The sequence below is a fragment of the Fulmarus glacialis genome, unplaced genomic scaffold, assembly GCF_000690835.1.
Source record: "Fulmarus glacialis isolate BGI_N327 unplaced genomic scaffold, ASM69083v1 scaffold1684, whole genome shotgun sequence".
NCBI classification, from domain to species: Eukaryota; Metazoa; Chordata; class Aves; order Procellariiformes; family Procellariidae; genus Fulmarus; species Fulmarus glacialis.
The window spans coordinates 8,398-26,123 of record NW_009207209.1 but is presented as its reverse complement, the minus strand read 5'-3'; the positions used below and the strand labels follow the sequence as shown (position 1 = coordinate 26,123).

The 17,726-nt window shown below is 39.4% G+C and overlaps 1 protein-coding gene across 1 annotated transcript; it reads left to right on the top strand.

The window, feature by feature from the left end:
• The first annotated feature begins 212 nt into the window (after window positions 1-212).
• Window positions 213-12,545, top strand: DCAF10 (DDB1 and CUL4 associated factor 10). The gene is made up of 8 exons (XM_009575990.1): window positions 213-300; window positions 801-852; window positions 1,353-1,466; window positions 6,825-7,022; window positions 7,463-7,665; window positions 8,493-8,603; window positions 9,771-9,916; window positions 12,177-12,545. Exons 1-8 carry the CDS (start codon window positions 213-215, stop codon window positions 12,543-12,545), a joined length of 1,281 nt encoding a protein of 426 aa, XP_009574285.1.
• Window positions 12,546-17,726: the final 5,181 nt, after the last annotated feature.

The following is a 17,726-nucleotide window of genomic DNA, read 5'->3' as shown; positions in this document are numbered from 1 at the left end:
AGCATTTGCTGCCTTCATGCTATTCTGATGTAGAAAAATGCAGGCAGTCAGCAAGAGCTGCTTGAATAGTCGGATTATTGGGGAAGGATGCTATCCTTTAGAGTTTGGTTTAAAAATTCTGCTCCTGAATACGCAGTCTGAATGTCATCTTTATGCGGCTTTTGGGTGGGTGCCAAACTAAATAGCCGTCGAAGTCAGTGTTTCGGAAGGAGATGAGGAAACGGTACATCTTTATCCTGAAGAAGTCGGTGGTTGCGCTTCAGGACTGGCTGCCTGTTACAAAGTGGTGGTGTAGCTGGGGTAACATCTGTAAAGATCTTAGGGGAATATTGTCGTAGTTTATAAGGGAGGGAGATTGGAGGGGGTTGTTACTGTATGTTGTCCTTTTTAATGAGGGTTAATGCAATGACAGTGTAAAAGGTGGCTCGCAGCTGGTTGGCTCACGTGTGAGCAGGCTGCCAGCACTTGACGCAGACTGCACTTCCTTTCTCAGTACAGCCTCTGTCAGACCCTTGCGTTTTACACAGCTCTTCAGCTGATTGTCTGACACCCCGAAAGCAAACTACAGTGTCAACCCCCCGAAAAGCATTGCCAGCGAATGGACAGAGGGAGACCACAGTATGGGGACAGTCATATGGGAAATCTGCAGTAGAATTCCAGAGTAGATGCCTTTCCACTTACTCTTGGGTGCTGTTGTCTTTTTTTTTTTTCTCCTTCCTGCAACATTAAGCAAATATCCTCACATGAACAAAGCAGCAGGTTTCATGCCAGAGCTTGATTCTTCTTTTTTCCCCGGACAGGAATCACTGAGTTCATGCGCTGCACTGCAATGGTGGGACAAATCACCCTCAAGTAACTTCTAAAAAAACCACTGATGTAAATACACTTAACTGTGTGATTTAAATAACTCCATCATTGGATTTATGAAGTACATAGCTGTTACAAAACAACCACCTTCCATGTTAAAAAAAAAAAAAAAAAAGAATTAAAAGATCATGTGATCTGTTCAGTGAATGCACCAGCTGTGCATTAATTATGCCAACAGCCAGGCAGGAGAAGAGTCAAGGTCTCTCGAAAAGGAGTTAGAGAAGTTAACTTCTGCAGAACAAAACAACATGCTATTTTCGTCTACTTTTTTTTTATATTAGGTGCTTGAGAATAGGCATGTGCAAGAAGGCAATAAAAAAATATAAACATGGCTGCAGATTCTGTGCAGTGTAAACAGAAAGCCAAGCTGAGTAATGGTGAAGCTGTGTTTCTGTGAGGATAGGGAATGGAGGTTAGCTGGATGGACACAGATTTATTTCATTTACCAAATATAAATGTTTCTGCTTTGCTCTACTCTCCTGCAGGTCAGTGCTGACTGTTGCTTGTGAACAGACTGAAGTACTGCTTTTTGACCCAATATCTTCAAAGCACATCAAAACTCTCTCTGAAGCTCATGAAGACTGTGTAAATAATATCAGGTAGGTCAGAATGAATAAAAGACCTCATATTTTGTCTTACCATAGGTGCTTTTCTTATGACAACATGATAAGCTTGTGTTACTCCCCAAGCTTTCTTGGGGAGAGTGAGTGTTGTGAAGCCGTTAGGCTGCAGTTTGCTTTGTGCCATTTTCCTTCTCCTCGGTATTGGAGGTGGGGAAAGGCTGGAAAGGGGAATAGGAGGAATCTGAAAGTGGTGGTGGTATATAATGCTGGCAGGTGGTTTTGTTGATGGAGGAGCTGCAGTTTATGGTAGGGGAAGAGTGTTAAGGTATTATCACCTGTATTCCCTGGCCTTTGGTATGCCCTGAATGAACGTGGTAAATCAGAGCGAAAGTAGTGTGTGATTTATGTTTGAAGTACAAGTCTGAGACCATAGCAAAATCAGATATTTATATGAATATGGCTGGTATTTTGAATCGTAAGAGTAATTGCCATTGTTGCATAGAAATTTCCAACCAAAGATTGGCTGCTTTAAATACAGGTATGATATAGAAGAGCTGCGAAAGTGAAATGGCTTCCGCAATTCAACTTAAACTCAGTCTTTATGGTTTAAATCCTTTGCTTGTTTTCTCAGGATGAAGTGGGAAACAGCAAGCGCAGGAACCTAAATCATCAGTATTTTTGTCATGTAATTTTTGCCATGTTTTTCCTATTAAATTCTATTATTTTTAGCGGTTCTGGGTCTGAGTTCACTTTCACATGTGAACTTAAGATGCTTTTTAACTTTGTGGACAATATTGCAGCCTTTTTTCACTCAGATTCTCAAAGAAAAAAAAAACAACCCAAAACCCAAACAAAAAAACCCCAAGAAAACTGTAGAAGCAATCTGAGCATTTCCCCTCAAAAGAGCTGAAGAAAATGTGGGATGCCAATGTCTTTACATGTTCTTCAGATAAACTGATGTTTTTCACAAGCTGCCTGTCCTTTTTAGAAGAGACTGAAGTTTTACATCAGTTGGATGTCTTTCAGAAAAGCTAAAGTAAAAGCTGGGGCTAGCTGACACAAATAGAAGATGTTGAGAACATGGTTTTCTGTAAGGAAATAGAGCTTTTCACTTATCTTGCATGCCAGTGGTTGTCCTTGAAATGTGCTTATTTTTAGATAAAGCTAGGTGAGAAATAAAGCCATGTTATCAACATATTGGAAGGCAAAGGCAAACCACATTTATTTTTATTTTTATCCATCCCTAATTCAGTATCTGATCCTTACGTTCAAGCTGCTCTTGCTAGGGTTGAAGGGAGTTAGTCTGGATCTTGTTTTACAAAGAGCGTCTTGTTGCAGGCTCCTTGACCTGTTGGCTGTCTCTGTTACGGTCAGCTGTGCTGGTCTTGGAAATTTATCTCATTCCTTGGTTGAGAACAGCATTGAAACTTCCTGCCACTCTCTTCTCTTATTCAAAGGATCTCCGTTCTTTCCACTTTGGCTGTCTGTGAGGCTGTAAGTCTGTTCTTGGTCCTTAAATGTCTTTTCTCTGTGTAGTTTGATTTACATAAAAATACCAGTACTACCTCCAAGCAGATAACTCTGAGATCTACTCTTAATCGCCAGACTGAGGTCGTTCCTAGCAACATGTAATAAACTTTCTGCTTTCCTTTGAAATGCTTCTTAAAGCTTTATTTTGTCTTTGTAGGATAGTGGCATCTTTTTCAGTGTTCTCTTGCATGTCCCCATTTGTTTGTTGTTATAAACTTAGTTGCAAGGAATTTAACTATATTCTGTAATACATGGTTAGTACAGCATTACCTGACGTATTATTTCTGCTTAATGAGCAGGACTCCAGGCACTGTACTACTACAGAAATTCCTTGTAATAAGCACCTAAAATAAATACTATTACTGCTGTGCCCTATAGCAGGTGCCTCAGAGGTATGTATGAACAGGGAAGCATGTAGTGGTCCTCTTCCAGTAGTCTCCCAGTTGCTGGGGATTTCTGTGTAATCATCTGAAGCAGACATTTTTTTCCACCTGAATTTGGTCAGGTTTTGAGCTTACTTAAAACTCTCCCATGGCAGAGCTCCATAGCACAAATGTGTTTCGAGGACTATTTAATAACGTTTTTAAAACTTGCTAGCTTAGTTTGGGCCCTCTAGTTTTTTTGTTTTCTTAAGTAGGAAGACAAGGAACAACTAATCTTTATTTACTTTCTCCGTGTCAGTTTTATATGCTTGAGTCATGTGCACCTTCAATTAGCTGTTTTTCAAGTGAATCCTAGTCTGCTTGGTCATTCCCTATATGAATGCTGTTCAATACCATTTGTATCTCCCTGTCTATTTCTTCTGAAACCTGTTTGTGGTGGGTGAAGCAGGGTTGCCTATAGCATCCAAGATAAAGGCAAGTGATGGATTTATACAGGCAAGAAGTGTACTCTGTTTTACTTTCGCCCTGAAAATCTGAAATGTTGGATTATTCCCATTGTAGTCGGTTATTTTTCATTGGAGTTATTGCTGGTTTTACATGATGTAGCCTAGTTCTAAGTCTAGAAGATAAAATGCTGTTTCTAGGGGTAACTTACCACATACGTCTGTGTAGATCGTTCTTGCCTTAGTATTCATGTGCAGCTACTTCTGGTGTTTTTCAGATAGGTTTTATTTTCCCTTCTATGTCAGGTACGTTTTTTTTTTCCAAATGCCTTCGTCAAGCATGAATTCCAAACATAAAACAGTATGCTTTGCCCTTCTAAAAGTAAGGGCATGCATAAAATGCAGTGGGAGTGGAGTATGATAAAGTTTGGTCTGTGTAATGCAAGCTAAATAATTTTATTCAGTGATTTTCGCAGTGAACCAAATAACTTATCTAAGGATGCTTTCAAAGAAAGTCTTGTTTTCACTTCGTGCTTTTGAAAAGTCTTCCATTTGCTTCAGTAACCTCTAGACTCAATTTATTCAATTTATTGCCCAGCTATGCATTTTTAGTGCTGATTCCAGCCCTTCTATCCCCTTCTGATGGAGTGTTTTTATGTGAGATATTCTTTCCTTCTATAATCACTTGAAGGTGGTCAAGCTGCCTCATGCTACTTCAGACAAGAGTGATACATACATTGAATTTTGGCTGAAGACCAGAGATTATCATGATAAAGAATTACCACCTGGGCAGGCTAAGTACTGATCAGTGTAGTAATCCAACTAGTATGACCCATATTCTTTTCCACTTTCTCATCTTCTCCCAATATGATATTAGCAACAAGCCTGTCATCTGTTAAGAAAGCAGGCACTCAAGACCTGCTAAGTGCAGAAACATACACAGTGCGTATGGAGCACTATGCATGTGAGATAAATTCACTGCTGCATAAAAGTGTACTGTAAAACTGTAGATCTGTAAATATCTTGTGAAATACAGAGCAGTAGGCTTGCTTCTCTTGCGGTAGTTTGAGTCAAACAGAATTCCAGGTTATATTGTGATTCAAACTCAAACCACTCAAATCCTCAAATGCACATCTGTATTGAAGGAGTCTGTACATTTGGGTAGGCTGTGCAGCTACTTCCAAAGGTGATCTGAAATTCTCATCCTAAACAGTGCTCTGCACGTGCACTTTGATACGTGTGTCTGCTTTTGTGCATTTGAAAAGCCCAACTTCATGTGCCTGCTTCAAACACATTAATTGTACTGTGAGGAAAGGAAAGGCAAGAAACGTGGGAGCAAAAGGCCCTTGCTTTTTGATGGAGAATGTTGAAACTGTCCAGGTGGTACAAAACCTTCCTGGATGCAGGAGGTCTGCATGGCTCCTCCTGGCTCTGCAGCTGCAGCGAGCAGTGCTCCTGGGGCATCGTGGACCTGGACGGGCTCCAAAGCAAAAGATGGGCAAAGGTGGAATGAAATTAAGGTTCTAGGGAAATGTGCAAACAGCGGCAGTGTTCAGATTTAGATCTAGTACATGTTTCCAAGATAGCAATACCATGTGTAGTGTAAACCATGTGGTTAGTAAAGCAAGCCATACATTGGACAGTTAATCTGCTGGATTAAATCTCTCGGCAAAGCACCCTTGTATGTCCCATGTAAAACCACGGGGCCAGCTTTTCAGCATGCTCGATGCAGACGTGTGGTGTGCCTCAGACGTCCATGCAGAGCTGTGGCCATATCACAGAGTGGCAGAAGGTCTGGTTGGAAAGGGCCTCTGGAGATCCATCATCTGTAACAGCCTTCTGCTAAGAGCAGGGCATCAGTTTGCCTCACCAGCACCCCAATAAGCCTGGCGCTGAATGTTTCCAGCATGGGCAGTTCCATTGCTGTCTGTGCAGGGCTGGCTAGGCAGGGCGTTTCTCAAAGCGGTTCCCCGTTGATCGACTCCTATAGCAGGCTTTGCGATGAGTGCTGTATTCTGCCTGTGCCAATGAGGTCAAGATCTGATGAGAGCTTTTGGTTGGGACTCACTACATCAGATACCAAGCGACCATGTGTGGTACAGAGCAACATCAGGCCTTGCGGAGCAGGAGGCATTCGGGCGTTAGCTAAAGGAGGCTTGGACACCATGTGTTTTGGCTAAGCTAGCGGGATGTGCACCATACAGAGCAGCAAGGTTTAATAGCAATAGGGGGCTTCCAGTAGGAATAACAAAACGTGATCTTTATTTTTAAAACCGCCTTTGAGTGCAGGGAGCTTATGTCCATAGTGGGGAGGAAGGGAAGATTTACAGAACAGTAGGGGAAGAACGAGGGTGGATATGTCGGTGGAAATGAAGAGAGTAAAGAAGAGCATGGGTTAATTAATTACGAGCTGATAGGATCTTGTGTGGTCTGAAATGAAGGTAGAATTGCTGTGTCTTCTGGTGCTGCCTGTCCATAGTAGCGAAAGGATCTGGCAAAAAGATGAAGGCATCTAGGGAAGATGAAAGGCATAAATTACAAACAATCTAGACTAGCAGACCTCTGTTGCAGGGACTGCCAAACCAGTCAATGGGAATAGGTTGCCAGTGGTCTAAAAGCAGACCAGTGCTAGGACGTTTGTGTCTTATAAAGACTTGGTAAGTTTAAAGCTGAGTATTGTCCAGATGGGTAAGTAATTTGGTTACCACAGGGATTCTGTGTGAGCATTTGTTCTTCTGGTTATTTGGTGATTGTGTGATCTTTACGTGATTCATTTAAAAAAAAAAATACAAACCCAAAAAACCAACCAACCAAAAAACTAACCAAACAAACTTCTGCTATGCTTCTGCGGGTTTACTAGTTTGCTACTACAGATGTACTACTGGTTCATATTCCAACAGTACTGGTTTTTAATGGAACTGTTTTATTGGCAAGGATTCTGCTGTATGTTAATTTTTTTGTGTGGCCACTCTCCTGCTTAAGAATATATCAATTAGAAAAGGCACTGAGTAGCCACAGTATTTCTCTCCCATTTTCAGGTTTCTAGATAATCGACTGTTTGCGACTTGTTCTGATGACACTACAATAGCACTTTGGGATTTGAGAAAGCTGAACACAAAAGTGTGCACTTTACATGGTCACACCAGCTGGGTTAAGAACATCGAGTATGATACCAATACGAGATTACTAGTCACATCAGGGTTTGATGGAAATGTGATCATCTGGGATACAAACAGGTACGTGGCTGTGTTCGAGCTGTTACATTTGTAGAACACACAAGGATAGGGTTCTTCTGTACAAGATGGAAAACCTGCTTCCTTGAATGGTGCTATAATGGATTCTTAAATACTGTGATTAGTTTATAGCCCTTATCAAAAACTTGCATCACCTTTACATGGTAATAGTCCAGTAGCTAAAAGCTGTATAAACCGAGAGGTTTTCTTGCTGACATGCCAAAATGTAGTTCTTCCTTTTTGAAAAAGTTCTGTCTTCATACACATTTCACAGTATGAAAATGTGACTTCTGCCATTTCATTAAGATCTGATTTAAGTAGGATGAGGACAGTACTCAAAAAAGGTTTTCAGATGAACAAGGATCTTGGACTGTTCTGGACATTATTAGGGACTTGAGTTGAAGCTAATCTCAGCCATTTCTTGTGTTTTTTTTGCTGTCCAGGTGCACAGAAGATGGATGTCCCCACAAGAAGTTTTTTCACACCCGTTTTCTTATGCGAATGAGGCTGACGCCGGACTGTTCCAAAATGTTGATCTCAACCTCCTCTGGATATCTTCTGATTTTGCATGACCTTGACCTAAACAAATCTTTAGAGGTTGGCAGCTACCCAATTTTAAGAGCTAGGAGGACTACATCAAGTTCAGGTGAATGCTTGTGGAAAAGTCTGTGGCAGCTTCTGTGTTAGAGGTGTTTTATGGGATACTCTTAGCTAGCCAAAGAAGGCAGAGGTGGAGTCAGAAAGATTCTGCCGAGGAACTCTTCGGCATGGTAGCTGCTCTGTTGTTGAGGGGTCACATGCATTTGTTCTGTTGAGTGGTATGTTCTGACTCAGGAGAAGTGTCTAAGGTGATTTTTGGTATCAAGACTTCAGCACTACAGGATATAGCGCCTGTGGAATTTTGTCACCTCGAGCTGGCAGTCCCTAGCTTTATTTATCTACTGTCCTTGGTGCTGTAGTAAAAGAAACTTAACCCATGTTCAGTGGGCTGACTCTGTGTGAGTTCCAGAAACTACTAGTGATTGTTGTGTAGGGTGTGGTTGCTCTCGACAGCAGACCTGGAAGAATTGTGTGCTCTGAAATTTCACTGCTTGCTTCCTCCTGCGTTGTTGCAGTAAGACAGCAAAATACTGACAGAAACTCTGCCATGTGGGGTGTCAGGATATAAAGGGAGTGGCCTGGGGAGAAATTCATATGCCAGCTTTTAGTAGTGACAGTGCATAAGAAGGAAGGAAGGAATGCAGCTCGCTTCTTATTCCCAATAGAGTTTGTTGCGCTGGAAGTTTATTTGTATGAGGCACAAACAGAATGGTACTTTTACACTATAAACTGAACTGTGAAAAGTGTTTTCTTAAAAAGATGCCTTACTCTTACCCTTTACTTAACATTTCTTAGGAGGGTTAAGTGAGGGACATGCATAGTAAGTGGGCTGTGCTTAGCTTATTATGTTCACATGGCTGGTGCTATTTGCAGACATAACATCATCAGGTTCATCTGGTCCTCGAACTATTGGTTCACCATGTCACCAGAATGATTCAGGTCCACTGTCTGAGAAACACATGTCACGGTCCTCCCAGCGAGAAGGTAGGAAAAGATTTTAAAAAAATAAAAAATAAAAAATCATGAACTTTGACTCATTGTATCCAGAAGAGGCCAGAGTATAATAGTGGAAAAACTGTGTTTTTGTCTCTGTGACTTTTAAAAGAATAATGTTGCTGTGACTTCTATTAAACCAATAAAATACCATTGCACACAGAAATCAGTTTTTTTCCAAGAAATCTGATAACAGCAACAAGATCTTTATTTTATATTAGTACATTATTGTTGTTATGTAGAGGTGCTCCCTTTTCCTTGTGTTTTTTCCTCAAACAAAGTTTGTATGAATGACCTTTAGGGGGGAAAAAAGAATAAAAAAAAAACAGAGCAGAATGTAGCTATGTTTTGCTTTTTGTTTTCCTTAATTATGGGAATACGTATCTGTAGTTTCTCCATGAGGAGTCAATGGCATAGAAAAAGAATATGCAAACAGGTTCTTAAATGTGGACAGAGTGTTTTGTGAAGTTCTGATTACAAACCAAGTCCTACCTAACTATGAAAACTGATGATCCTGTGATTAGCAGGCTTCTTCTGAATCTAGGATACGCTTTCAGAGAGTCAGCATGAACTTGGCAAACTGGTAGATACTTTGGGAATCACATGCAATTTAAAATAAGTATAATGTTAAGTTTTAACTACTCATGGTTGTGAGATCCTCAAACATACTTGAAAGGAGGAGGCTCATCTGGATGCCAGGTCATGATTTACCTGTGAAAAGCTTTCTAGGGGTGAGGGGGAGAACAAAGGCAAGCTGCATATAGCTGAGCAGACTTTAGAAGGAATTTGGAAAGGACATCATACAAGTTGGAGAACCAGTAGTTCTTATAAAAAAAACAGTCTTTAGACTTTGTCTTCATGATAATGAAGAGTGTATGTGTGGTAAGTTGAGTCTGACTTAGTTCACAATATGAGGTGATTTAATGCAGGTCTTGGAAGGCAAATTTCAAAAAAGAAGCTATTTGAAATCAAGACTGAGCCCATTGGTATTAGCTTCAGTTGTTTGTATAACCTCTCTTTTGATTTATCCTTTCATAAAGGTGCGGACTTTTCTAGCAAGCGTCACGTGTTTGATCTAGTTTCAGCAGTAGACTGATGAAAGAGGTGAAGATCAATGTATAGGCTTCACTGAGACTTACAATTGACTTCCCCTTCTAGGTGGATCACCTAGAAATAGTTTGGAAGTCTTAACACCAGAGGTTCCTGGAGAAAGAGATCGAGGCAATTGCATTACATCACTACAGCTACATCCAAAAGGGTGGGCTACGCTTCTTCGGTGCTCAAGTAATACAGATGACCAGGAGGTAAAACAAATAAGTTTTTTTTAAAAATACGTTGAGTAAGATGTATCAATCATACAACTATATTGAAATTTCCTTTTTTTGGATAAATTTGCATTTGAATAAATTAGTTATTTCTGCTTACAAATGCATTAATTTTATACCAAGAGTATTAAATTTTTTTTTTAATGATCTTATATGACTTTGTATCCCGCATTCAGTACTCCTATTGCCCAGCTCTTTCACAGAATACGTTTTATAGTTCACAGCTCTGTTAAAAGCTTTCAAACAGTAGTTGTGCCACCAAATACATGACTTAAAAATATGTACCTGCCAAAATATAGGAGGCATGAACTTGGAAAAGACAGAGGATTAGAGAGTTTGTACTGGTGAACATGGTTTAAGTTGAGCAGAGAAGCTCCTCTGAATTCTTCAAGTGCCTTTGGAATGTTTTCTACCTCCACTGGTACTCCAAGGATGAAGTGCTCTTGCTGTGCTGATGAACGATTTCCAGAGGCTGTTTCTACACTGCTGTGAAAAAAACTCATGACATATTTCTGCATCTACTTAAAACTGACACACCATAGGTCTGAATATGATGAACTCCACTGTTTTTTATGTAATGTCAAAGTGCCTTGGTGTCAACTCTCATCCTAAAACTCTGCAACTTAAATATAAAGGCGGAATTGATCATCTTCCTGGCAGAATCCATTTCAAGCCTTTACCTGAAGTGCTAAGTCATAAGACCAGCTACAGCTCAGCTGCAGCTTGCATATTTCACTCGCCTAAATACTGCTTTAAAGAAGTAATAGCAGACTTTAAGGCCAGTATTGGATTATGCTTCCCCAGATTCTGTTTGTGAAGTGTCACATAATAGCTGCTATATTGCACTGGGACCCTGTTTTAAGACAAACAAGCAGTCTGTAATGCACTCAGAAATAATGAAAAAACTTCTTCATGGACTGTATACGAAAAGGAAGAGCATGCCCGTTTTGTTTGGGAGCACCTGCTTTTGAAGAAGTAACTTCAGGTTAACTTGAGCTCTGTTCTAACTTAAAGCCCAGCCAGAGCCTCCAGAACACCTGGATTTCACCAGATGGTCGTCTTGCAAACACCTTTTTTTCCTGGGGTTATTTCATAATTATTGCTGTGACAGTTGTGCAGACCACTCTGTTTTCAAGACACAGAGGTTTTATATTTGTTTTCCAAAACCACAAAGAATTCTTGGAATACTTGACAATAATAAACGTTTAGTTAATTTGATAGCTGATGTAAATTGGGGTTGGTTTGGTTTGGGGTTTGTTTGGTATTTTTGGGGGGGTGGGTGTTTATTTTTTGGTGGGTTTTTTGTTGGTTTTTTTTTTTTTTTTTAAGAAAGCCACTCTTTATAATGGTAACTTCTTATAGATGTGCAGAGGACTGAATGGAAGCTTAGCAGATTTGTTATAAATTTTAATGCTGGTTCTGTAAACTTATAATCAAACCACTATACAACACAGAATTTTTTGAAAATGCAAATATTATATTGGGTTAGTTGATACTGACAATTGACCTAGTTATAATTTCCCATAGTCCTAGTGTCTGCCTTACTCTATTCTATTAATATTCATTACTACTGTTCCCTTTGTGTTTATTTCAGTAGAATACATGAAACAGAACTAAGAACACTTCTTTTGTCTTGTGGCTGAAATTGAATCTTTCAACATAATACAAACTTTGTCATAGAGCTGTTTTTGCATTTGATTTGAGATTAGATAATTAGATTACACATTAAAATCCCTGACTGTCTTACAAGTAACAAGCTGGCTATAGAGCTGTTCATAACATTCCTTCAAAACTCTATTTCCCTCTTGTTTCAAGATTTCTTTCCTTTTGAAGTTAAGGGCACAAAATGCCATTGGTCAATTGTAAATTACAGTAGGCTGAGTTCTACTTTATTGTAGATTTCATTTAAATGTTTACTACATTAGAGCAGATGCCTGGCCAAAGGATTAGGCTTTGCTCTTTCCAGATTTAAAAGCTAGATTTAAAAGATTGTATCTAGCATCCATTTAATTAAAAAAGCAGCTTTGATGCTAGACAGCTGTTTTGCTTAGACAGTTCAAAGCAGAGGAGATGCCAAGGAACCGGCCTATTTTCAGTGTTCCATAGTAGATGCTTATCGAAGAGTAGATAAGCAATAGCATTGGTCATTCCTGTGTTACTCAACATGCAGCAGGAGGCAATGAGTATTTGCAGTACTTTACTTTTCTTTCAATGTTCCTTTCTCTGCCTCTCCCTTTAGTGGACTTGTGTCTATGAATTCCAGGAAGGAGCCCCTGTGCGCCCCATCTCGCCTCGTTGTTCCCTGCGATTGACTCATTGCATTGAAGAAGCCAATGTGGGCCGGGGTTACATCAAAGAACTTTGTTTCAGTCCTGATGGCCGGATGATTTCATCCCCGCATGCCTTTGGGATCCGCTTGTTGGGGTTTGATGCACACTGCAGTGAACTTGTCGACTGTTTGCCCAAAGAAGCCAGTCCTCTGAAAGAAATCCGTTCCCTCTACTCTCACAATGACGTGGTACTGACAACCAAGTTTTCTCCAACACACTGTCAGATTGCCTCGGGGTGCCTTAGCGGACGTGTTTCTCTGTATCAGCCAAAGTTCTAGGCACATCTTGCATCAACAGGACCTTCAGATGTTTGTGGGTTTTACTTCAGTTTAGTTGAAGTGTGTTCTTTCTGAAATCTCTAAATCCGGATAAGATCATAGTTACTATGATCTCTGAACACAACAGTGGAACGAGTTTCCAGCCCAGCACTGTATGCATTCTCATACTGCATCCACTTCCATGCGCTGTGTTTTCAGCCTTCCAAGCAGACCTCTGCTCCTGCTGATCCTGTGCCATCGAGTCATTGTTCTGGTTTGTTTGTACCGTAATACTTGTTGATAATTTCCATCAATGCAACCTGAAGTGGGCTATTTGAAGCAAATGTAGAGGGGCAGGGGTAGCAGTTCAGCCAAAACTTGCCCAGGCTCCCCAGGTACGACACCTCCTTGTTCCAAAGCAGCTGGACTTTCTCACGTACGCTTCCTTGGCCTTTTCTGTTGCTGAAACTACTATACGGTGATTATTAGATAATGAGCTGCTTTTCTGTGTAACTAACATGATTAGTTACTGTCACAAAAAGAAAAGAAAATTTTGTTTTCATTTATATATTAACCTGGTTGCTTGTGATTGGCTAGAAAAATGAGTCAACTTTGTATGTTTTGCTACAGTTAAAACATTTGGTTTTCTATGATTGCATATATTGTGCTTATTGCCAGAAGGAAGAGGTTCTGGATGGAGATGTAGCTGCATTTTTTCCTCAGAGAATTTAGTAGCAAAAGACTGGGGTGGGGAAGCAGGAGTTGAATGGGTGAAGATCCTGTCCTGTAACTGCAGATGAACTGTTCGGATGTTTTGTACAACGGGGGTGCCCTTGGTCGGCCTCTCTTGGGCAACTTTGATTCCTCAGCCGCCAGGATTTCCATTGTAGGGAGCTTTCCATATCAGTAATGTAAATCTTCATCCCACATTTGAAACTTAACACTGCAGAATTTTCTGCTGATGTTAAGGCTATGTCCCACCTAACTCTTCTTCCACACCTCACCCGCACCATTGAGAGGAATTTGTCTAGGATGTGTCCGTAATATCACCAGATAAGCTCTTCTTCACACGTACTGTTAGTTTGGGAATGGATTAAAAGCATGCCTGACTACAGTAAGATCTATTTGGATTTAACTGGGCTTATCGTAAGATGTGAGAAACGTTAATGTTCACCATTAAATCATATATTAAGTATGAATGCCAAGTTTTAGCCCTCAAGTTAATATAGCTAACCTTGTAAATGCAGAGTTATTTGAGTCTCGTACATCCATATCAGTTTATAATATTCTCATCACTTACATGTTCCAAGATCTTTTTTTTAGTATTTCACTGAGGTTTTGCTGACCAATTTCAGGAAACATTACCTAAAAAGGACTGTCATATTTTGGTGTTCAGATTTACTATCTCTGCCTCAATAGACTCTATAAGTTGACTCTTATAAAGACTTTTGCAAAATATGTGTTTGGGGACAAAGACGACATCTATGAAGATGAAATAGCTGCAAATGCATAAGCCTGATGATCCTCTTGTAGTTTTGAATTTGTGTAGGTAGCATACTCTGGGTGTTGGTGGAGAAGTCATTGAAACTTAAGGCTCCTCTGCATTATGAGAAAAAAATCTTAAATTTCCTCTTTTGGGGAACTTCTTTAGTAATACAAAGCCTTCAATATTGGTATTTGGTAATCTGAGGACTAGTTAATTACTCCTGCATTGGGTTTTCATCATCTCTAGCAGCTGACTGCTAAAGGACTACATTCAATTAGTCAAATATGCGCAGTTGACAGTCTTCCTGCTGTTCGGTTAAAAGTCCTAAACTTTCTCTTCTCATGGGTTTTTAACAATTATTTTTTGATGTGTCTCAGTAAAGTATCCTCCCAGCTGGACGAGGAAGAATTTTTTTTAAGTAAATTTAGATTTTTTAAGTAAATATACTCAGTTAACTTAAAATGCAAATAAATGCCCATAGTCTTCTCAGATAGCAACTCATAAGTTAAAATGTTCCATAGCATATCTTCTGAGCAATTCTGAAACTATTGCCTTGAACTTGAAAGTAGAGTGATGAAATCATAAATGAAGAGAGATGCCCTGTTTTCCAAAACGCTGACTCTTAAGTTCAAACACTTGTACCTTTTCAATGATTTTGGAACCGTCTGCAAGGAATGGAACTCATAAAAAGGTATTTTTTCACTTCAAGTTAATGGGCCAAGCCATGAAAAACGGGGCCTAGTGACTGAATGAATAAAATATGCAAGTGTATCTGAGGCCACTTAGAAATACATCATACATCACTTCCATTTGCACCCAGCTCCTTTTGCGTGCATATAACAGCCTGTGAACTTGAACCTACATCTGGGGCAGCTTGGGTTTGTTGGTTTGTTAGAAACTGTTCAGGGGGACTTCACTTGTCTGTGACTTAAAGCCATGGAAGTGAAGTGCGCAGAAAACTTGAGGACAGTTGTGGAATACAAGATTTTTATGCAAAGGAGGAGCTAAGCTACAAGGAGTTTTTAATTGGCCAAGCTGTTTGGGGAAAAAAAAAACCAAACCAGTAGCAGCATGTGGCAAAACTTCTGGGTACTGTGGTTCTTGATATTAGCCCAGTGGAAGTGCTAAGTTTCCTGTTCCTGAAGTATTTTGAAACAGAATGCAGTGTGACTGTATGAACACTTGTATTTCTCTGTACTCCCCTTCATTAAAAGTTGTGGCCTGTTAGTAATAAAGAAACAGGTTCTCCCCCCCTGCCCACACTGGACCATGATGGCTTTTTCTCTAAGCACTCGCTTTCCCCGCTTCTAGGCTGCTGTTTTCTCATTTATTTAATGTTTTACTAAACATCATTAAAGGGACTACAGGTAACATTTTGAAGAAATCTTAAATACTGTTCTCACAGGCTTGAAACGTGTTTGTTTTGGAGGTGAAGAAGCACCCATGAAATCAAAGCAGTTCTTTGGGTCTGTTTGTTTGTTTGTTTTCATAGCTGGTTTTGTTTTTTCCTATCAGAAATTCCTTGAACTGGTAGATTGCTTGTGACTTTAATTCTATGCCTGTTAATATGCACTGAGTGTTACTTTTTTAATTCTACCTCATGATATGCTGGTTTTTTACAAGAGTATTGTGCTGAAACATTGGACACTAACTTTTCTGTATAAAGAACTGTTACTCTAAAGTGACACGTCATCACATCTACATACCACCTGCAGCGCACAGCACCAAGCGTGGTGGGTTGACCAGCCCTGCCTAGCTCTGGAAACCAGGGCCACTGAGCAGGAGTGTAGGACTGATGCTAAAAGTTGACCTGGTTAAGGGGTTTGATGATATGTTGATGCTTTTGTAGCGTATCCAGCAGATGCATATTAAGATGGATTCCGTCCATGTAGGCTATAGAAACATTACCTAGTTCTTCTGATTACATTTGTAATAAGTTTGGATTAGAACAAGTAGGTAATCTTAGATTTTGATCATTTGATTACTCCTTTTCAACAATACTTGGAGATTTTCAATGAAGGTTAATCTCTTTTACCTATAAAGTTCACGTAACACCTATTGAAACACTATTCAGTAGTTTATAACTGATATGCCTTGCAGTTGCATCTTGGTGGAAGGAATGATTTTCAGTTGTCTTTCTGAAAATGTTACATTGCCTTATTGAATTAATGAAGTAATTTGTTGGCGAGTTTTGGATTATTTCTAGATAGTAAAAAAAAAAGGTTTATCTTACTGTTACGTTTCAAAAGATGAATTCTTAACCTTCCAGAACTATGTAAAACTGTCTGAAACAAATAGAAGAAAATGTTTCAAACAGTAAATGAAAGACTGCACTAACAGCTAAGTATGGTAGTGGCTTATAACAGAAGTTTGTTTAAACTGGTTTACTTTCAACCACTCGAGCATTAAATCACTTGATAAATTTTACAGTGTTTCTACTGAAGATAGAACTCCCCGTTTGACGGTAAAGCATGCAGTATGTTTTTTAAATGCATGGTTTCATATTCATTAACTTTTGTAGTATAAGAATTCCTCTATTCACAGCATGGCTGATCAGCAGAAGCAGATAAACTGCATAATTAAGATCTCTATAGGAATGTCAATGTATAGCAGCGTCTACAGGAACCAAACTAGTGTTTGAAGCTAGCAATCCTTTTGTAATAGTCCAGTGACTGTATGTTGTGGGAGTAAATGCATTTTCTAAGTATTAGAGGTCAGTCTTTAAATCACTGCAGCACTGTTATACATTTGTGGGGAGGGGGAGAGAAACTTCTAATGGGACTATACAGTGACATTCATGTGTATGTACTTTCTCTGTATGGGGGGTGTGTGTGTGTGTATTTCAGTATATATACAGCCACAGGGCATCAGTCCACTTGTCAAACATGGGTATTTCAGGGAAAAATGTAACCTCCAAACAGAACTATTGGGGATAGGAAGAAAAGCACAGTGATATAGACAGACACACACACGTTTGTTTGCACTCTTGGAGTCTTGGTAAGGACAGTTTGATTGCCTACTCCCAGAATTAGAATGTAAGCATCAGGTTTTTCTGGGGTTTTGGGGGGCGGGGGGATTGGTTGATTTTGGTGGGGGTTTTTTGTTTGTTTGTTGGTGTTTTTTTTTTAATTTGGGTAACACTGATGTAGAGAAGGTCCTGGTACCATAAAGCATGGGTCTGTTGCTCTATGAAATCTGAACTCTTAGAAGAAAGAAATACACTTGCCAAATGAAAGCTTTTAAAAAATCTAGTTTACAAGATTCTAAAAAGTTGGCGTAAAAGGAAAAAGTCAACAGACCATAATATTTTTGTCCTGCAGGAAAAAGAAACTTCTCATTTCCTGATCTTAGTCAAAGGTGCATTTTCTTAAGCACTAAGTATCTTCAGTTAAGTATAAGGTTTTTAATAGAAGAACAAATTGTGCATGTAGAATATTTTGAAATACCTGAGATTTCATAGTAAAAATTGTAACCTTTTAATACAGTATAGAAAGTATCAGAACTGCTCTGAAAATATTGTACTCACAGCCGTACAGTAACTTACTATTTGTGGACAGTTTCTCTTGCTTGCATAATAAATTAAAAATTTAATAATTCAATGAATTAAAATCTATTTTAATGTATTTATCTTACACTGAGCTCTGTTCTGTAATGCTCACTGGTTCTTGCCTACTCCATACAACTAAGAGGAAGAAACAGTGCTTAAAAAAAACCAA

Excerpts from the sequence above, each read along its gene's own strand:
- DCAF10 (XM_009575990.1), top strand. The coding sequence starts at position 213 with ATGAGGAAACGGTACATCTTTATCCTGAAGAAGTCGGTGGTTGCGCTT. Across the intron at positions 853-1,352 it reads GTGGGACAAATCACCCTCAA|GTCAGTGCTGACTGTTGCTT; the intron begins GTAACTTCTAAA and ends ACTCTCCTGCAG. Across the intron at positions 7,023-7,462 it reads ATCATCTGGGATACAAACAG|GTGCACAGAAGATGGATGTC; the intron begins GTACGTGGCTGT and ends TTTGCTGTCCAG.